At 47.4% G+C, this 19,446-nt stretch overlaps 1 protein-coding gene across 1 annotated transcript in view; it reads right to left on the reverse strand.

The window, feature by feature from the left end:
- MRPS11 (mitochondrial ribosomal protein S11) overlaps positions 1-19,446 on the reverse strand; it is a 60,081-nt gene that overhangs the window by 33,842 nt on the left and 6,793 nt on the right. The window contains exons 3-4 of the mRNA XM_030189706.1: positions 16,154-16,252; positions 4,618-4,747 (exon numbers count right to left, since the gene is read on the reverse strand). Of these exons, the coding sequence (XP_030045566.1) occupies positions 4,618-4,747; positions 16,154-16,252 (229 nt within the window). The remainder of the gene's footprint in view (positions 1-4,617; positions 4,748-16,153; positions 16,253-19,446) is intronic.

The following is a 19,446-nucleotide window of genomic DNA, read 5'->3' on the forward strand; positions in this document are numbered from 1 at the left end:
TTACCAGGCTCAGTCTGTCCACCAGGCTGTTGTCCTTACTTGTAGTACCATCCCCTGAAGGAGGGCCCACTGCCACATCCATACTGCCTCCTGACACAAGGGGTAAGATCCCATGTCCTCCCCCTTTGCTTGTTCACATAATACATTACAACCTGATTGTCTGTTTAGATGAGAATAATTTGGTTCTATAGCCGATCTCTGACAGCCTTTGACAGTGCATCTTTAAGGATAGGGTGCAACAAAACTGTAACCCCTTTCTTAAGAAGAAATTCATAGCCCAAGACAAATAACATTTCTGCACTAGGCTCTTCCTCCATCTCCAACTTAAATGGGATGGCCGAAGCCATATCCTTCACAAAACCTGTGAATGAGAGACTCTCAAGTGGAGATTTATGCCTCTTTTGAGGTGGGGAGGGATCAGAAGGGACTCCATGACTCCTCTGAGAAGATGAATTTTTATCTGACTCCCTTGAGTGGTCCAAGTCTGACTCTTCACAATACTCCAGATGGGCAGAGTGAGTCTGTGCTTGCCCTAGCTCAGTGGAACCATGTCCACACCCCGAAGGGTGCCAAAATACAGCTCTAAGACTCCATGGAAGCTTCCTCCCCCAATGTAGAGAGCGGTACCGCATGGGTCGATGTGGACACCCATTTAGGCATCGAAGACCACTCCACAGGCAAACTTGAGGCCTCAGGAAGGAGTTGAGGTTGAACTGCAGCTGGCACAAGAGTTCTTGATACCTCAGTGGCGTGCAGCTGAAATATCTACGCAAGCTCCTCTCTGAGCATGGCCCGGTACTGCTCATCGAGGGCAGGCATTGGCAAAGGCTAGGGAGCTGGTTCAGAGACACCTGAGAAATCCCTCCTTTCAGTACCCTTCTCCACCACCGCCAACTCCAGGCTCCGCCCTTTCTGCCTCGCCTCACCCCATGCTTGGAACAAACTCCCTGAGCCCCTACGCCAGGCCCCCTCCCTCCCCATCTTTAAATCTTTGTTCAAAGCCCACCTCTTCAATGTCGCCTTTGGCTCCTAACCACTATACCTCTATTCAGAAATATAGACTGCCCCAACTTGACATTTCGTCCTTTAGATTGTAAGCTCCTTTGAACAGGGACTGTCCTTCATTGTTAAACTGTACAGCGCTGCGTAACCCTAGTAGCGCTCTAGAAATGTCAAGTAGCAGTAGTAGTAGTAGCTAGTGTCAAACTGTAAGCGGGAACCTGGCTGCTCAAAGAATGGTGAACCAGCACGTCCTCCAAAGAGGGGGACCTATCCTATTGGTTCTGACGCTTCTCAAGTACTGGAGATGCCGATCCCCGGTGCTCCCGGCAGTGTTTCGAAGGTGACCGATGCTTGTGCTTCTTTGGCTTCCCTCGACGCTCAGCATCGTGGTCCCTTGGTACCCTCGTACCGGTCTCAGGGTCTACCACCAGCACTCGATGTTAAGGGAGGTGAAGACCTCCTCGATGCTGGTGCACTCCCAGTGGTAGATGAAGTCTGGGCAGCTATCGAGGTCAATGTTTCGGATGCCGATATTGCTGAACTGTCCTTCGAGGAGCCAAAATGTTTCTCCTATTGGACCTGACACACCCTCTGTGTCTTCAGCTATATTTGTAAATAGAGAGAAAAAGAATCAGGCTGGTGGTCAGGCCCAAGGCACCAGATGAACCAATTGAGCAGGTCCCTGGCAGAAATCATCCAATTACATTAGGCGCACCTTTTGAAGCCACTGGGGGTCTTCCTAGGTATTGAGAAAAGAATTGTGGCCAAATTAAATGCCTCAATCTTACATAAGTACATAAGTACATAAGTAGTGCCATACTGGGAAAGACCAAAGGTCCATCTAGCCCAGCATCCTGTCACCGACAGTGGCCAATCCAGGTCAAGGGCACCTGGCACGCTCCCCAAACGTAAAAACATTCCAGACAAGTTATACCTAAAAATGAGGAATTTTTCCAGTCCATTTAATAGCGGTCTATGGACTTGTCCTTTAGGAATCTATCTAACCCCTTTTTAAACTCCGTCAAGCTAACCGCCCGTACCACGTTCTCCGGCAATGAATTCCAGAGTCTAATTACACGTTGGGTGAAGAAAAATTTTCTCCGATTCGTTTTAAATTTACCACACTGTAGCTTCAACTCATGCCCTCTAGTCCTAGTATTTTTGGATAGCGTGAACAGTCGCTTCACATCCACCCGATCCATTCCACTCATTATTTTATACACTTCTATCATATCTCCCCTCAGCCGTCTCTTCTCCAAGCTGAAAAGCCCTAGCCTTCTCAGCCTCTCTTCATAGGAAAGTCGTCCCATCCCCACTATCATTTTCGTCGCCCTTCGCTGTACCTTTTCCAATTCTACTATATCTTTTTTGAGATACGGAGACCAGTACTGAACACAATACTCCAGGTGCATCAAAAAGGGGCAAGGCTCAAATAGAGGTCGGTGCTGAGGCCTAAACGAGGACTGAAGAGCCATGCGAAAAAGAAAAACTTGACAAGCTGAAAAATAAAGGGGAAAGGTAGCAAAAATAAAATCTAAATAGAGAATGAGAGAAATTAAGGTAAAAACCGAACAGGAAGGCACTGAAAATGAACTGTAGGAGGAGGAGTGGCCTAGTGGTTAGGGTGGTGGACTTTGGTCCTGGGGAATTGAGGAACTGAGTTCAATTCCCGGCACAGGCAGCTCCTAGTGACTCTGGGCAAGTCACTTAACCCTCCATTGCCCGCCGCATTGAGCCTGCCATGAGTGGGAAAGCGCGGGGTACAAATGTAACAAAAAAAAAAAAATAAATAAAATAAAGACCACGGAGATGTAACCTCTCAGCTCCACGGATAAAATCAGACTGAGGAACGTGCATGCACGGTGGGATGCTGCTAGAATTTTCTATTATCTGTATATACTAGGCAGTGCCAGTGCTGGGCTCCGTCAGATAACATCACCCAGATGTGAGAATATTAATGGCCTGCATGTCCTCAGAGAACTGGCAATACAATTGAGGTGCTCAAATTATGCGGGCTATTCTATGCAAGTATTTAGGCATGTAAGTGCTCTTATACAATACTAGCGTAAGGCGGCATCGGCATACCTAAAATTTAGAGACAAGTGCGCACTTCACTTATTGCCAGGTCTATGGCTGGTATGTGACAGTTACATGCTTAAATGACACTATTCTGTGAGTAAATTCTGGCCCCACCCATGCTCCTCCCCAATGAACAGCCCCCCTTGTATTTATGTGCTTTGGCGTTTGCAAATGTAAATTATATAGTACTGCTGTGTGCCCAGTTAGAATTTACGTGTGTAAATACCACCTGCATAAATGATAATATTCTATGGGATCAATATTCAGACTGCGTGAAGCAGCCCGGCTAACTCCTGTAGTCCGTGGTGAGACCGGATATTGAATGCCAGGCCATCTCTGGTGACCAGCATTAAATATCTGGTTTATTTTTGGCTGATTCAAACTTAAAACGGCCAAGCCAATAAGTGCTGGCTAGTTAAGTTTGAACCGGCCAAAGATAGGCCTATTTAGGCGGAATGATATGGCCGCAAAACTTAATCAGTGATGCGCTTAATATTAGCAGATACCCAGTTATATCGCGTGATATAACTGGTTAGCTTTTAAGCATTGACTGGGAATATTCAGCGGAAGATAACCGGCTATCTCCCGCTATTTGCAGATAGCTGGTTACTAACTATTTAACCGGCCTGCAGCCATTCCTGGCCGGTTAAATAACACAGAGTATCAGGGGGTATAAAGTTAAGCATACAAATGATGATTAAATTTAGATGACCTGTTATAGTAACCAAGAGATAAGTACATAAGTATTACCATACTGGGAAAGACCAAAGGTCCATCAAGCCCAGCATCCTGTTTTCAACAGTGGCCAATCCAGATCACAAATACCTGGCAAGATCCCAAAAAAGTACAAAACATTTTATACTGCTTATCCCAGAAACAGTGGCTTTTCCTCAAGTCCATTTAATAACGGTCTATGGACTTTTCCTTTAGGAAGTTGTCCAAACTTTTTTTAAACGCCGCTAAGCTAACCGCCTTTACCACATTCTCTGGCAACGAATTCCAGAGTTTAATTACACGCTGAGTGAAGAAAAATTCTCCGATTCATTTTAAATTTACTACATTGTAGCTTCATCGCATGCCCCCTAGTCCTAGTATTTTTGGAAAGCGTAAACAGACGCTTCACATCTACCCGTTCAACTCCACTCATTATTTTATAGACCTCTATCATATCTCTCCTCAGCTGCCTTTTCTCCAAGCTGAAGAGCCCTAGCCGCTTTAGCCTTTCCTCATAGGGAAGTCGTCCCATCCCCTTTATCATTTTTGTCGCCCTTCTCTGCACCTTTTCTAATTCCACTATATCTTTCTTGAGATGCGGCGACCAGAATTGAACACAATATTCGAGGTGCGGTCGCGCCATGGAGCGATACAAAGGCATTATAACATCCTCATTTTTGTTTTCCATTCCTTTCCTAATAATACCTAACACTCTATTTGCTTTCTTAGCCACAGCAGCACACTGAGCAGAAGGTTTCAACGTATCAACAAGTAAACCAGAAAGCATGCCCATGCAAGTGATGAAACAAAAGCAAGTCTCACAGAAGCAGCAGAGATGGCAGCGGTCTGGGCTGCGATGCCTGTACTCTTCTTGATGTTTTTGAATCCTTCTGTGCCACAGGACGTCCGTGCCAGGGGCTGGTTCTCGTGACTTGTGATCTGGATGTGTGTGCTAAGGAGGAAAGACCTTAAAAGTCATAACTCTGATCAGTAGCTTTTTTTTTTTTTTGCTTTTACATATTATATCAAAGAGAACATTCTTTGAATAGGCAACAAAAAGTAAACAGGAATTACCTATTTACAAAGAAAAAGTTTTAAAGGTCAATAGTCCACAATTGGGGGACAAGAATCAAGAAGGACATAGGAAGCCGGCATAATCAAAAAAAGGAAAATGAAGGAAGCAGAGCATTCCTCACTATCAAACATATAAACGGTGAGTGACCGTACTCACTCGCAAATGCGCAGTAGAGACTTCCCTGTCTGCCCCGCCCCAATACGTGATGACGGGGGGTCGGGACAGAGAGGGGAAACTGCGCGAAGGGGAGGGAACCGCCGAGGTCGCCACCGCTACCCTCCCCCCGAGGTCGCCGCCACTGGTACCCCCCCCCCCCCGGAGTCGCCGCTGCCGCCACCCCTCCACCCGGGCCCATCTCTTTGCTATTCAACTTACATCTCCGCAGCAGGCAGAGATCAACTGAGCTGCCGTTGGCCTTCCTTCCCTGCCTGTCTGCCCCGCCCCAATACGTGATGACGGGGGGTCGGGACAGAGAGGGAAACTGCGCGAAGGGGAGGGAACCGCCGAGGTCGCCACCGCTACCCTCCCCCCGAGGTCGCCGCCACTGGTACCCCCCCCCCCCCCGGAGTCGCCGCTGCCGCCACCCCTCCACCCGGGCCCATCTCTTTGCTATTCAACTTACATCTCCGCAGCAGGCAGAGATCAACTGAGCTGCCGTTGGCCTTCCTTCCCTGCCTGTCTGCCCCGCCCCAATACGTGATGACGGGGGGTCGGGACAGAGAGGGGAAACTGCGCGAAGGGGAGGGAACCGCCGAGGTCGCCACCGCTACCCTCCCCCCGAGGTCGCCGCCACTGGTACCCCCCCCCCCCCCCCCCGGAGTCGCCGCTGCCGCCACCCCTCCACCCGGCCCGTCTCTTCGCTATTCAACTTACATCTCCGCAGCAGGTAGAGATCAGCTGAGCTGCCGTTGGCCTTCCTTCCCTGCCTGTGTGTCCCGCACTCGCTGACGTTACGTCACACGAGGACGGGACACAGGCAGAGAAGGAAGGCCGACGGGAGCTCAGCTGATCTCTGCCTGCTGCGGAGGTGTGAGTTGAATAGCGAAAAGACGGGCCGGGTGGAGGGGCCGGCGACCCACCAGCCCGTTTTAACAGGCTCAACGGCTAGTATATTATAATAACCTGAAATAACAAATGCAAATTAAGTCTTGTTAAATACCAAACTCAAATATGATAAACTCAGGAAAAATCGTTATTGAGAAACCTCATAAAATACATATTACTTTGTACAGAAATTAAACATTTACAAGGGAATAAAAACAGTAGCATTTTAGAGCAGGCACAAGAACGCACATCAGATCACTTTCTACTAAACTGCAATAAGAACATATGAACACAAGAATAGCTGTACTGGATCAGACCAATAGTCCACCTGCCAATCCAGGTCACAAGTATCTGGCAGAAACCCAAAGAGTAACAAGATTCCATGCTGCCAATCTCGGGGCAAGCAGTGGCTTCCCCATGCCTGTCTCAATAGCAGATTATGGACTTTTCTTCCAGGAACTTGTTTAAATCTTTTTTAAACCCAGGTATGCTAACCGCTTCCAGGAACTTGTTTAAATCTTTTTTAAACCCAGGTATGCTAACCGCTTCCAGAAACTTGTTTAAATCTTTTTTAAACCCAGGTATGCTAACCGCTTCCAGAAACTTGTTTAAATCTTTTTTAAACCCAGGTATGCTAACCACATTCTCTGGCAACGAGTTCCAGAACTTAACTATGCTTTGTGTGAAAAACATATTTCATCCTGTTTTAAAAGTATTTCCATGTAATTTCATCGAGGATCCCCTGGTCTTTGTACTTTTTGAAAGAGTGAAAAATCGATTAACTTTTACCTGTTCTACTCCACTCAGGATTTTTGTAGATCTCAATCATACCCTTCAGCCGTCTCTTTTTCAAGCTGAAGAGCCCTAACCTCTTTAGCCTTTCCTCATATCAGAGTTCCATCCCCTTTATCATTTTGGTCGCTCTTCTTTAAACCTTTTCTAATTCCATTATAACTTTTTTGAGGTAAGGGAATCAGAACTGAACGCAATACTCAATCTGAGGTCGCAGCATGGAGTGATACAGAGGCATTACAGTATTCTTGATCTTATTTACCATCCCTTTCCTAATAATCCCTAGTATACTGTTTGCATTTTTGGTCGCTGTTGCACACAGAGAAGAAGATTTCAGCGTATTGTCTACAATGACACCTAGATCTTTTTCTTGGGTGCTGACCCCCAAGGTGAACCCTAGCATCAGATAACTATGACTTGGGTTATTCTTCCAATGTGCATCACTTTACATTTGTCCACATTAAATTTTATCTGCCATTTGGATGCCCAGTCTTCCAATATACGAGTGCAGCTATTTTCAGTGTAGTTTTGCTGGTTTATGGAGACCAACTTTTAGAGTGGCCACTTTGCAGCAAAGTCCATGGCTACGTTTTATTCTTTCCAACCCATTGAGAGCTGGAAAGAATTATACAAAAGGGATCAAGAAAGTCTGTCTGGGCCAGTAACAGTCTTGTTCGTTCAACCAGGCGTGGGAGAAAACTAAGCACAGGACACCTATTTTGGATTCACAGGCAGAAGGTGGGTTAAGAATCAATTTTAATGCATTTTAGTAAACAGAATATTCAATGGCAGATAAACACTGCGTGGTTTATTTAGGCTGCTCATTCATTCAAATTCTCCACCAATTATAGATTCTTCCTCTATGCTGTCATACCAATTTCTCATTAGTAAATATTTTTCTGTTCTTCCAATCTTTAAAGTAAGAGTTTAGTAAGGCCACTGTATTCTGTTGTCCTAGGTTCCTCATAACTCCAGGCAGTCACAAACAGCCAGAAAATGCCCAACCCTCATCCAGGGAAACCCAGTCCTTGTGATCTTGGGCAAGCCATTTAATCCTCCACTGCCTCCAGCAGTTTAATAGTTTAAAATACTTGATATACCATTTCTCTTATATAGTCAAAAGTGGTTTACAATTAAAAAAAAAAAATTAACATGGAAAAAGAACACCATGTTAATAATAGGATACACACATTTTTTTTTTTGTTACATTTGTACCCCGCGCTTTCCCACTCATGGCAGGCTCAATGCGGCTTACATGGGGCAATGGAGGGTTAAGTGACTTGCCCAGAGTCACAAGGAGCTGCCTGTGCCTGAAGTGGGAATTGAACTCAGTTCCTCAGGACCAAAGTCCACCACCCTAACCACTAGGCCACTCCTCCACTGTTGCTACTATTTGACATTCTACATGGAATGTTGCTATTCCACTAGCAACATTCCATGTAGAAGTCGGCCCTTGCAGATCAGCAATGTGGCCGCGCAGGCTTCTGCTTCTGTGAGTCTGACGTCCTGCACTTACGTGCAGGACGTCAGACTCACAGAAACAGAAGCCTGCGCAGCCTTCTACATGGAATGTTGCTAGTGGAATAGCAACATTCCATGTAGAATCTCCAATAGTAGCAACATTCCATGTAGAATCTCCAATAGTATCTATTTTATTTTTGTTACATTTGTACCCTGTGCTTTCCCACTCATGGCCGGCTCAATGCGGCTTACATGGGGCAATGGAGGGTTAAGTGACATGCCCAGAGTCACAAGGAGCTGCCTGTGCCTGAAGTGGGAATCGAACTCAGTTCCTCAGGACCAAAGTCCACCACCCTAACCACTAGGCCACTCCTCCACTGTTGCTACTATTAGAGATTCTACATGGAATGTTGCTATTCCACTAGCTCAACATTCCATGTAGAAATCGGCCCTTGCAGATCACCAATGTGGCCGCGCAGGCTTCTGCTTCTGTGAGTCTGATGTCCTGCACGTACGTGCAGGACGTCAGACTCACAGAAACAGAAGCCTGCGCAGCCTTCTACATGGAATGTTGCTAGTGGAATAGCAACATTCCATGTAGAATCTCCAATAGTAGCAACATTCCATGTAGAATCTCCAATAGTATCTATTTTATTTTTGTTACATTTGTACCCCGCGCTTTCCCACTCATGGCAGGCTCAATGCGGCTTACAGGGGGCAATGGAGGGTTAAGTGACTCGCCCAGAGTCACAAGGAGCTGCCTGTGCCTGAAGTGGGAATCGAACTCAGTTCCTCAGTTCCCCAGGACCAAAGTCCACCACCCTAACCACTAGGCCACTCCTCCACTCTGGAGCAATCACCTTCCACACTTCCAGAATCCACAGAGCAAAATGCCAATACTTACAACTACCAAATTCCAACTTTTGTCATTTCAACTTAAAAGCCCCCCCCCCCCCCCCAAAAAAAAAAAAAACTGTTTTTAATGCCCTCCTAAATAATTTAGGGATTTAGGGGAGGCTTCTGTCCTTAACTCTAAATGGAATCTATTAGGAGCCTTCAAAAAAAAAAAAAAAAAAGCACACTCCCTTGTTACCGTTAGACATGCCTGTTTATTGCTTGGCACTCTAAGTAGCTGACCAGAACCTGATCTCAACTTCTTACCCAGGATATAAAATTGAATTATAGGTGTCAAATAAGAATAGACACCTTCATATAGTACCTTATGTACTAACATATGAACTTTATACTCTGCCCGGTATTTTACTGGTAACCAGTGATAGCACAGGTAGGAGTTACCTGTTGTCTTATCCTCCCTCCCCCACCCCTCCAAATAGCCTTATGGCCTAGTTCTGTCAAATTCTCAACCACCTTTTCAAACTATATGGGAGAACCAAGTAAATAATATTTCCATAATCAAATCTGGAAATTACCAGAGAATGCAGTAACATATGAATGGTATCTACATCAAAATAACAACTTGCCAACCTAAGCCTTTGTAATGCAGCAAAACCTCCCCTTATCACCCATGAAATCGAGTTTGGAATCCAATATGATTCCTAAATACCCAAATGAATCACAGAGAAAAACTTTCCCTTGCAAAAATTATCATCAATTATCATTACTTCACTGGTATCCACCGGATAAAAACCCACCAACAGAATATAATCTGCATAGACGTATACTTTAATGGGGTACCTCTCAATTAAGTGTATCAAAGGGGCCAAGGAGAGGGTTAATAATAGTGGAGAGAGAGTGCAGACTCTTCAGATACTCCACACTGCAGCTCATATAGTCAGAAGTCTGCATGGAAAGATCCTTCAAGAAATACACATGTTCAGCTAAAAATGACTGAAACCATCCCCCAATACCTGGCCCCCCCAACCCTACATCCTTAATCTTTTTAGCAGCAACTGATGATCCAAAAAGAACGAAGGCAGATGCTAAGTCCAAGGAAACTACCAGAGCTGCCTGACCTGCATCCACAGCTGCCCTCACATCAGAGAGCATCAAGGCCAAAAACGTTCTGTCCCAGATCCTTTTCCAAAGCCTGCCTGATACAGGCTAAGAACCTTTAATGTTTCCAAATGGTCTGTCAATTGCAAATGACCACTTTCTCCACCTTAGTAAAAGGACCTCAGACTGCAAGCCCTCCAGGAACAGGAAAATTATCCACTGTACTTGAATGTAACTCGCCTTCAGCTACAAAAAAAAAAAGTGTGGCCATGAAATAAAATACAAATGACTATTATTCATATTATTATTATACTATTATATTATTATATACTATTCATATTATTCATATGAAACAATACTGAACAAAAACAGTATCTAGTGATGTGCCCCAACATCTATGACAAACCAACCATATTATATACTATACTAATAGCAAAAATAACTCCCCCCCCCCAAAAAAAAAACACACACAAAGCCCACCCCCCTCACCCCCACAAAAAAGTGTTAACAAAAAGGAATAAGAGAAACAGAAAATTAGATTGGGAGGTTTTCTCCTCAGGAGGCCGCCAGGATGATACACTGTCTGCCTTTCATTTCAATTAAACACTCAGTTTACCGTCAGACAGCACACACTGTGACGCACCACCTGCCTTGCGTGTCTGTAGGATAAAGGTAGCAGAGTGTAAGAGGAGGTCATGGGGGAAAATCAGTTCCAAGAACAAGCTAGAAATAAAGGCTGACTTAATTCACAATGAGATTAATCAAATAATTTAATATGCTGATCAGACAGCTTACTCTGAATGTCTGAGCTCGGCACAAATGGCCCTTCAGTGGTTGCTACATTCTGCGTGAGACAGTGAGGTCACACGGTCACACCACTTGAAGTCTCACTCCCAGACACTTTTTACTGCAGGTTTTGGATGTTCAAAGCAGTTCAAAAACTGATACACTAAAGAAATCCTCTTCTCAGCATTTGACTGTTTTACTTTCAAAAGAGCAGGAACCCTTAGTTGCAGCAAAATTTTGCAATTAGACATAGTTGGGGGTGGGGGGGGAGGAGAGAGAGTCTGATAGGAATTAAGTTATCCTTTTTTTTTTTTTTAAGTTCCACTCAATTTTTTTTTTTTATTTGTACCCCGCACTTTCCCACTCATGGCAGGCTCAACGCGGCAGGCAATAGAGGGTTAAGTGACTTGCCCAGAGTCACAAGGAGCTGCCTGTGCCAAGAATCGAACTCAGTTCCTCAGTTCCCCAGGACCAAAGTCCACCACCCTAACCACTAGGCCACTCCTCCACTTCAAATGAACTGGGCTCTTCTAAAATGTTAGGAGATGCTGTGGCTTGACTCCTATTTTCTCTCTCAACCCCTTCTCTGTCATTAGATGCTGAGCTGCCAGCTGAATTCTGCTTCGGAAACTGTCAGCTGCTGGCTTGGTCCCTGAAATTTAACGGACAGAGAAAGGAGGAGGAGATACCCTGGTCTGTCACCCAGCACTTTGTCAGTACAGTTCATTTGGAGAGTTCAGAAAGACTGGAAAGAAAGGTAAGAAATTAGAAAATATTAGTTAGAGATCTAATTTAACAAACTGCACAAGAGGCAATTGGTTAAAACTTTCCATTAAAATTCTGCCACGAGCAGGAGATACTGCTACTTAAGATCAGGCAAAGTGGAGTGCACAGATCAGAAGGGAAAATTTTCAACCTTTTTTAATCTAAATGCAAGAACGCCCTGCTATGACCAGAAGCTTCCAAAAAACAGACCACTGACTACGGAAAAAGAAAAACCAACGAACACTAAGGCAAGAAGCATGGTACTGCCCTAAGTGAGACCCCTGCCTCCGAAAAACGGATAAAGGGACCTTCCAAGACAGAAACACCTCAAAGAATACCGTGGACAAAGACAGAACTAGACAGGTGCTCATGGTGCCATAAAACGAGGGCCACCTATCAACAGGCTCAAATGGGGAGTGCTGAAGCACCCGAAGGACCAGAAAAACAACTCTGTCCAGAAGGAGCAGCTAACGAAGACTCCTGCAAGCAGCCCTGAAAGCAAGCCAGGACCCCCACTGGACCTAGAGCACTAGCCCCATGAATTTCCCTCCTGCCAAAAAGCCAGAAAGTGGCCCAGAGAGGATGCAACGGCGACCCAAAACCTCACAGCACGCTTAGAAACACACTCTGGCAGATGCCGATGAGGAAGAGCGCTTCCCGGCCCAAAGCAGGGAAGCCACCACTGAAAGCGAATAACCTTTCTTCCTCAGCCGAGCCCTCTCCAGGGCCAGGCCACAGAAACAAAGGAAAGGGGGGGAGGGAACCTCCATGGCCACTAGGCCCCGACAGAAAGACCTCGACACTGAGGGAATCATAATGGCTCCCAGACCAGAAGCCTCACTAGATCTGCATACCATGGAAGCCAAGGCCAAGCTGGAGACCAGGATCACCCTGCCCCAAAGGTCTGCCACTCTCCCCCACAGCCGGCCTAAAATCGGCATGGGGGAAGGTGTACGGAGGTCTTTCGCTCAAACACAACCGTTGCAGGGCAAATAGATCCATAGAGTCCTATGCCCGGTGGTGGCTGAAGCACCGAGGAACCTAGACATAGGACTAGGCCACCAGCTGAAAATGGCTTGACCAACCACTCCCTCTGCTGGAAACCAGAGTGTACTGACTGAGCAAGTCTGTCTCCATATTGAGGGACCACGCAAACCAGCCGAAGGCACAACTAAAGTCTCACTGCCCCGTCCATTAACAAGCTGGACTCCCCCGCCAGCAGACTGCTAGGAGTTCCCCCCCTGCAAGGCGAAAAAAGGCAACCGCCGCAGGCAAGACCGAAAGGCCCGAATAGTGGTATTTCCAACAGTGGGGCAGAGGCCTCCAGAGCTCGGCTCACTGCGCACGCAGCTCCAGAGGATAGAGGGCCAATGCCCTCCTTGGGGACCAAGAGCCCTGCACCAAGGAACCCCAGCAAAGGGCACTCCCCAGCCTGAGAAGCTGGTGTCCATAGACAGCACCTCCCAAAGCAGGCTCTAGGATCTTCCCAGGGTCAACGACTGGGGAAGCAGCACCCCCTCATGCACTGAGAGCAAAAGAGCCAGATGCTGCCGCCCTCTGAAACCTGAGACCAGCGACTGAGCAGGGCCCCCTAAAGCGGCTGCATGAGAGAAGAAGGAACCCCTTTCATGGCCGCTGCCATAGATCTAAGGACCTGCACGAAATACCAAGCCTGTGGCTGGTGACAAAGCAGGAGTGAGAAACTTAGAAGCTAACTTAAAGTGCTATCCCTATGAAGAAACACTCAAGCTCATCGGGAATAAAAGTTGGTGCACGAGCACCAGACTGCTCCTGTTGAAATTAAACACCCAAACCAGACAAAAAACTGGGGGTGAACCAGTGCTGAAGGGGTCTCTACTCAGGCTAGGCAAGAAGAGACCCGGAGTCATCCAGGTACAGGAGAACACAAAAACTTGTGTTTCCACAGAAAGACCGCCACTATGAGCATGACCTCAAAAAGGGTCCTCGGGTCCGACGGAACCAACTGGCAGGGTCCAGAACAGGAATGAACTGCCAAGACAGCCCGTAGCGGGAAAGAGAAGTATGCCTCCCTGAGATCAAGAGCGGAGAGAAACTTTCTCTCCCAAGCGGAGGCGATCAGAGACCTCAGGGCCGCCATCCGAAAATGGATACCTGTGGATCCCTTGAGATCCAGAATGGGTTGCACTGTTCCCGCCTTCCTGGAAACCCCCCAAAAGGATGGAGTACTGACCCAAACAGCGCTCGGCAGGAAGGACAGGAACAATGGCCCAAAAAGATAAAAGCACCTCCACTGCTCTTCTGCTCTGAGCAGACAGAGGCCCCCTCTGACAAGGAGACTGCAAGAAGAGAGGGGCTACCAGAGGGGAGAACGCCAGCCAGACGCCAGCACCCTGAAAATCCAGCACCTAAGCTGAGGAGAAGGTAGTCCACACATCCCGAACTGCCCGAGAGTGGCTCCATGTCGGCCCAGATGGGCCAGCCAGCCAGGCCACCCAAGGAAGGCCGGGAGACAGCAGCCACTCACCCCGAGTGCCCTGCTGGTTCCTGGTTCCCCTTCCCCCAGAAGGGAGAATGCCAGGCTTGAAACTGAGCCCTCTGGCCAAAATTCTGAGGACCAGGCCTACCCTTAGTGCTGACACGAAACCGGGCACTTGCCAAGCCCACAGGGCAGTCCAAGAACGAGGAATGTCCCCTGGCAAACGCTGGAGCCCGACTCACCGAGCTCCTGAACCAAATCACTGAGGGTGTACCCAAAGAGAAAGGTGCCCAAAGTGGAAATCTGACCACGCAGGCCTTGGAGGTGGCAACCACCGGCCGCAGGCAGAACTGACAGCTTGTGGTGAATGCCAAAGACATACCCTAGGCCGAAGCATGTCATACACAGCGTCCACCTGACAGGCAAAACGTGCCTCCAACCAGGCAGCCCGGGACAGACTGCTGCTGCCACTGCAAACAGGCCCATGCCGCAGCCCTCGACCCAAGACAGCCCGCAGCGGGAAAGACAAAGGGCTACCAATAGAAGCCTGCAGCTCCTAATGCAAACACCTCCAAGACGGGCTACAAGGTCTGATTCAGCTTCCCATCTAGCAGATTCTGTGAAGCAATGCCGCCAGCAACCAGGAAGGGAAAATTCAAGGTGACTGCAGACACCGAGTCCAATGTAGGGAACGGAGTTTCTCCTTCTCCCTGCACTAGAGAAAAGAAGTGGGCCATGATTCTCCCAACCTGCAGGCCTGAGTCAAGTGCACACTGTACATTGTGGTAAACAGGCCCCGAATGACCATTACATGGGGAACACCTTGGACAAGCCTCTGAGGCCCTATGCAAGGCTAGCCGCCCGACTCTCCTCCAGAGAACCCCAAGGGTTTCACTATTGGAAGCGCTGCTAGCGCCACCGAAAACAGGGAGCCGAACCCCCCCCCCCCCACCAACTGAAACAGACCAAGCACCCGAGGGTCATCCCTCTCCCCCAGAGGGAGCTCACCCTCCACTAAGGGCTCTGACAGAGGAGACCCCATAGAGCAGCCCAACTGCAGCAAAACAAAAGAAAGACTCCACGTGTTATCCGCTGTGAACTCCTGGGAGCCAGCGGGGAAAACCCCGTCCCCAGGAGATGCTAGGGCCGCTGGAGAGGGGACTACTTGCATCAACCCAAAGTCTGGCAGAGCAGGAGAACAAGCCCAGAAGGGTAGGCTCTGACTCAGGGGGGGCTTGGGAAAATCCACTGCTTATTTCTGGGATAAGCAGCATAAAATGTATTGTTTTGGGATCTTGCCAGGCAGTTGTGACCTGGATTGGACACTGTTGGAAACAGGATACTGGGCTTGATTGACCTTCAGTCTGTCCCAGTATGGCAACACTTGGGTATTTATGTACTGTAGCCTCACTGGTCCCACTTGAGGCCAAACACCACCCCTTGTCTCCTCCCCCCCCCCCCCCCCCCCCAAACAAAGCTGAAGATGCTTCCTCCAAGTCTAAGGTCTGCAGCCACCTCCTGGTTCCCAGCCCATGACTGGAGCTGAAGATATTAGAATTACCTTCGGCTGCAGGGTCCACACCCAGAAAAAACAGGCAGAGTTAAAGTCACCGGAGGGAGGGAAGCTTGCATGGCGATTTTGTTTTTAAAGCACCAGGCATTCTTTTTGGTGCATAATTTTGCGCTGGTTTTAGACACTAATTTCCTGTTCACTACAAAATCTTCACTCAACCTCACTTCTGTGAGAGAGCAGATGAACTAGGAGCCATGGTAGAGACACCCAAGGGAGAACAGAGACCCTATTCTGCCATCTTAACTGGCCTTGCTTTATCTATATTCGACTGAGTCCCGCACCCCTGTAAGATCATTCCTGAACAGGGAATCTTCCTTAGAAAATGCACTTGCTGACCATGGGATTTGACTTTCAACGTCCCCATCAGTAATTGTATGCCCTGGAGCTTAGGTTTCTGAACGGAAAGGAAAATGTTCAGCAGAATTTTAGCACTCAAATATCACTCACGCACTTGTTGTATGTCGCCTTGATGTGGGCGATAGGTATTTCTTCAAACTTCTTTCCGCCCCACCTCAAGGAGCTTTCCTGCCCAGGAATAGGAGGGTATAGGCTGCACAAGAAAAAAATAAAATAAAATATTTAACATGCATAGAGAGAAAGTAATGTGTATAATCAAATTAATCAAGAAGTAGTCGGTTAGGTGTTCCCTAATGTATGCTGCACCTCACCTAAAGTGCTTGCTTGCTGCAAATAGGCGAGTAATACATGTTTAAAAGAAATCCACCCAAATTCCAAGCTGAAACCAGCACTAGTATCTGCAAAGTCACAAAATGTTTCATCTGATACTGGACATCATAACTTACAGAAGACATATCTAGCTGTACTAACAGAACTTCCCCCCCCCCCCCCCCATTTCAATATGCACTAGTTCTTGACACACTGTCCTCATTTGGATTTCAGGGCCCCGTCCTCTCCTGGTTCTCCTCGTATCTTTCCCAACGCACCTTCAGAGTATTTTCTAATGGCTCTTCTTCCACCCCCGTCCCGCTCTCTGTTGGGGTTCCCCAAGGATCTGTCCTTGGACCGCTTCTTTTCTCAATATACACCTCTTCCCTGGGCTCACTGATCTCATCACATGGTTTCCAGTACCATCTCTATGCCGATGACACCCAGCTCTACCTCTCCACTCCCGACATCACAGTCGAAACCCAGGCCAAAGTCTCGGCCTGCCTCTCAGATATCGCCGCCTGGATGTCCAACCGTCATCTGAAACTGAACATGGCAAAGACTGAGCTCCTTGTCTTCCCACCCAAACCCTCCTCTCCTCTTCCCCCACTCTCTGTCTCTGTTGACAACACCCTCATCCTCCCCGTCTCGTCAGCCCGCAATTTCGGAGTCATATTCGACTCCTCCCTCTCCTTCTCTGCCCATATCCAGCAGACAGCTAAGACCTGTCGCTTCTTCCTCTATAATATTAGCAAAATCCGCCCATTCCTCTCTGAACAGACCACCCGAACCCTCGTCCACTCACTCGTTACCTCTCGTCTTGACTATTGCAACCTTCTCCTTGCTGGTCTCCCGCTTAGCCACCTATCCCCCCTTCAATCTGTCCAAAATTCCGCTGCACGTCTTATCTACCGCGTGAACCGATACTCTCATATTACCCCTCTCCTCAAGTCGCTTCACTGGCTCCCGATTCGCTACCGTATTCAGTTCAAGCTTCTCCTAATGACCTTCAAATGCACTCAATCTGCAGCCCCCCCATTACCTCTCTACCCTCCTCTCCCCCTATGTCCCCACCCGTAACCTCCGCTCTCAGGACAAATCACTCCTATCTGTACCCTTCTCCACCACCGCTAACTCCAGACTCCGTCCCTTCTGCCTCGCATCACCTTATGCCTGGAACAGACTCCCCGAGCCCATACGCCATGCGCCCTCCCTGCCCATCTTTAAGTCCTTACTTAAAACCCATCTCTTCTCCCTTGCTTTTGGCGCCTAACCACCTTCCCCATTCATGATACACTGACTACATAGTTTGTTACCTTTAGATTGTAAGCTCTCTTGAGCAGGGACTGTCCTTCCCCATGTTTTAACTTGTACAGCGCTGCGTAACCCTAGTAGCGCTATAGAAATGCTAAGTAGTAGTAGTAGTAGTAATATGCACTAGTTCAAAAACATAAATAGCTGCAGGTACCTTAAACAACATCTCTGGATCAATTCAAGTAAAATGCTATAAGAAAAATCCAACACAACATCAGGAAATAATCACTCATTGTACATCAAACTCTTTATAACTGGCAGGACAAAAACTTCATAAAAGAAAAAAAACAACAACTTGAAAATCAATTATCTATTACGACTACTACTTCTTAACATTTCTAGAGCGCTACTAGGGTTACGCAGGACCCTTTTACTAGAATGTGGGCTTAACATGTGGTAACACACATGCAAAGCAATGTTTCCTCTAAGAAGTGGCCTGGGGTGTGCAAATTCTTTTACGCGAGCAACAAATTTAAAATAAAAACAACAATTTTTTGAGCACCAGTATTAGCAATGCATTTCTGTATTTAGAACAAAAAAAACCCATTTTTGTGAGCAACCATAAAAAATCTATAACACTGCATGCAAATTTTAGGAATGCCCCTGACCCACCCATGCCATGTACCCTTTTGGGTTGTGCTCTATAGGATTTGGGTACACACTGTTATAGAATACTGCGTAAAAAGATGTGCACGCAAATTCAAATTGCTGCTAATTAACTCCCAATTACTGGCAATGACTCGTCCAATTTAGTTGGGCGCATATCTTGGATCGGCGCTAGCCAGCCCCGACAAAATGGCGTCCATTTCTACACTCTCCTGTATCAAACTGTGCCCCGGCCCTGCAGGAGAGCCCGAAGACCCTAGCATATTCGGATGCTGTGCTAAATCAAAATCTGTGTTGCCGCCTACCATTTCCTCTGCATCCCACAGGATTCCCGGTTTGCACACACTGCAATGCCTTGACACTGGCTAGTGGGTCCCACAGTGGGATCATTACCTAATTGCTTCTGCAGGAGCCGCAATTCACCCCACCCATCATAAACTCTGCACAGCGTGACCCAAGTGGTGAGTCAGGATCCCTCCCCTGCAACAAGCAGAGCTTGCACCCTCCAAAGCAGTTCGGAGTCAAACTTTAGTCGGACTTACCACTGCCGGCTGCTCTCCCCAAGCTCACATACTCCACAAGTCTCACCACTGCTACTCAAACCTCTTTCCTTCTTCTCTCTTATGGTTCTACTGGAAAAGGAGAGCGCCAAAGGAAATAGGGGAGAAATGAAGGGAGGGACGAAGTAAATTTGCGGGGCACCAGAGTCAGGGATCTTAAGAGTCCTTTTACTAAGGCGTGTTGAAAAATGGCTTGCGGTAGTGTAGATGTGGGTTTTGGGAGAGCTCGCACATGCGCCAATCCATTTTTCAGCCCACCTGTAAAAAAAAAAAGGCCTTTAAAAAAAAAAAAAAAAAAAATTAATTTTTGCCGAAAACGGATGTGCTGAAAAATCAAAATTGCTATGTGCCCATTTTGGGTCTGTGACCTTACCATCAGCCATTGACCTAGCGATAAAGTCTCATGCGGTAACCGGGAGGTAATGACCTTCATGCGTCAAATATCACTTGGCGCGTGTCTGATATGCGTATCCGAAAAGAAAAGTTTTTTTGTCTGCGCGTATCGGACGCGAGCCGAAAATGAAATTACCGCAAGAGCCACGCGGTAGCCAGGCTGTAACTCCATTTTGGCACACATTGGGCGCACGTAGACGCTTAC

Source organism: Microcaecilia unicolor, chromosome 1 (genome assembly GCF_901765095.1).
Source record: "Microcaecilia unicolor chromosome 1, aMicUni1.1, whole genome shotgun sequence".
NCBI classification, from domain to species: domain Eukaryota; kingdom Metazoa; phylum Chordata; class Amphibia; order Gymnophiona; family Siphonopidae; genus Microcaecilia; species Microcaecilia unicolor.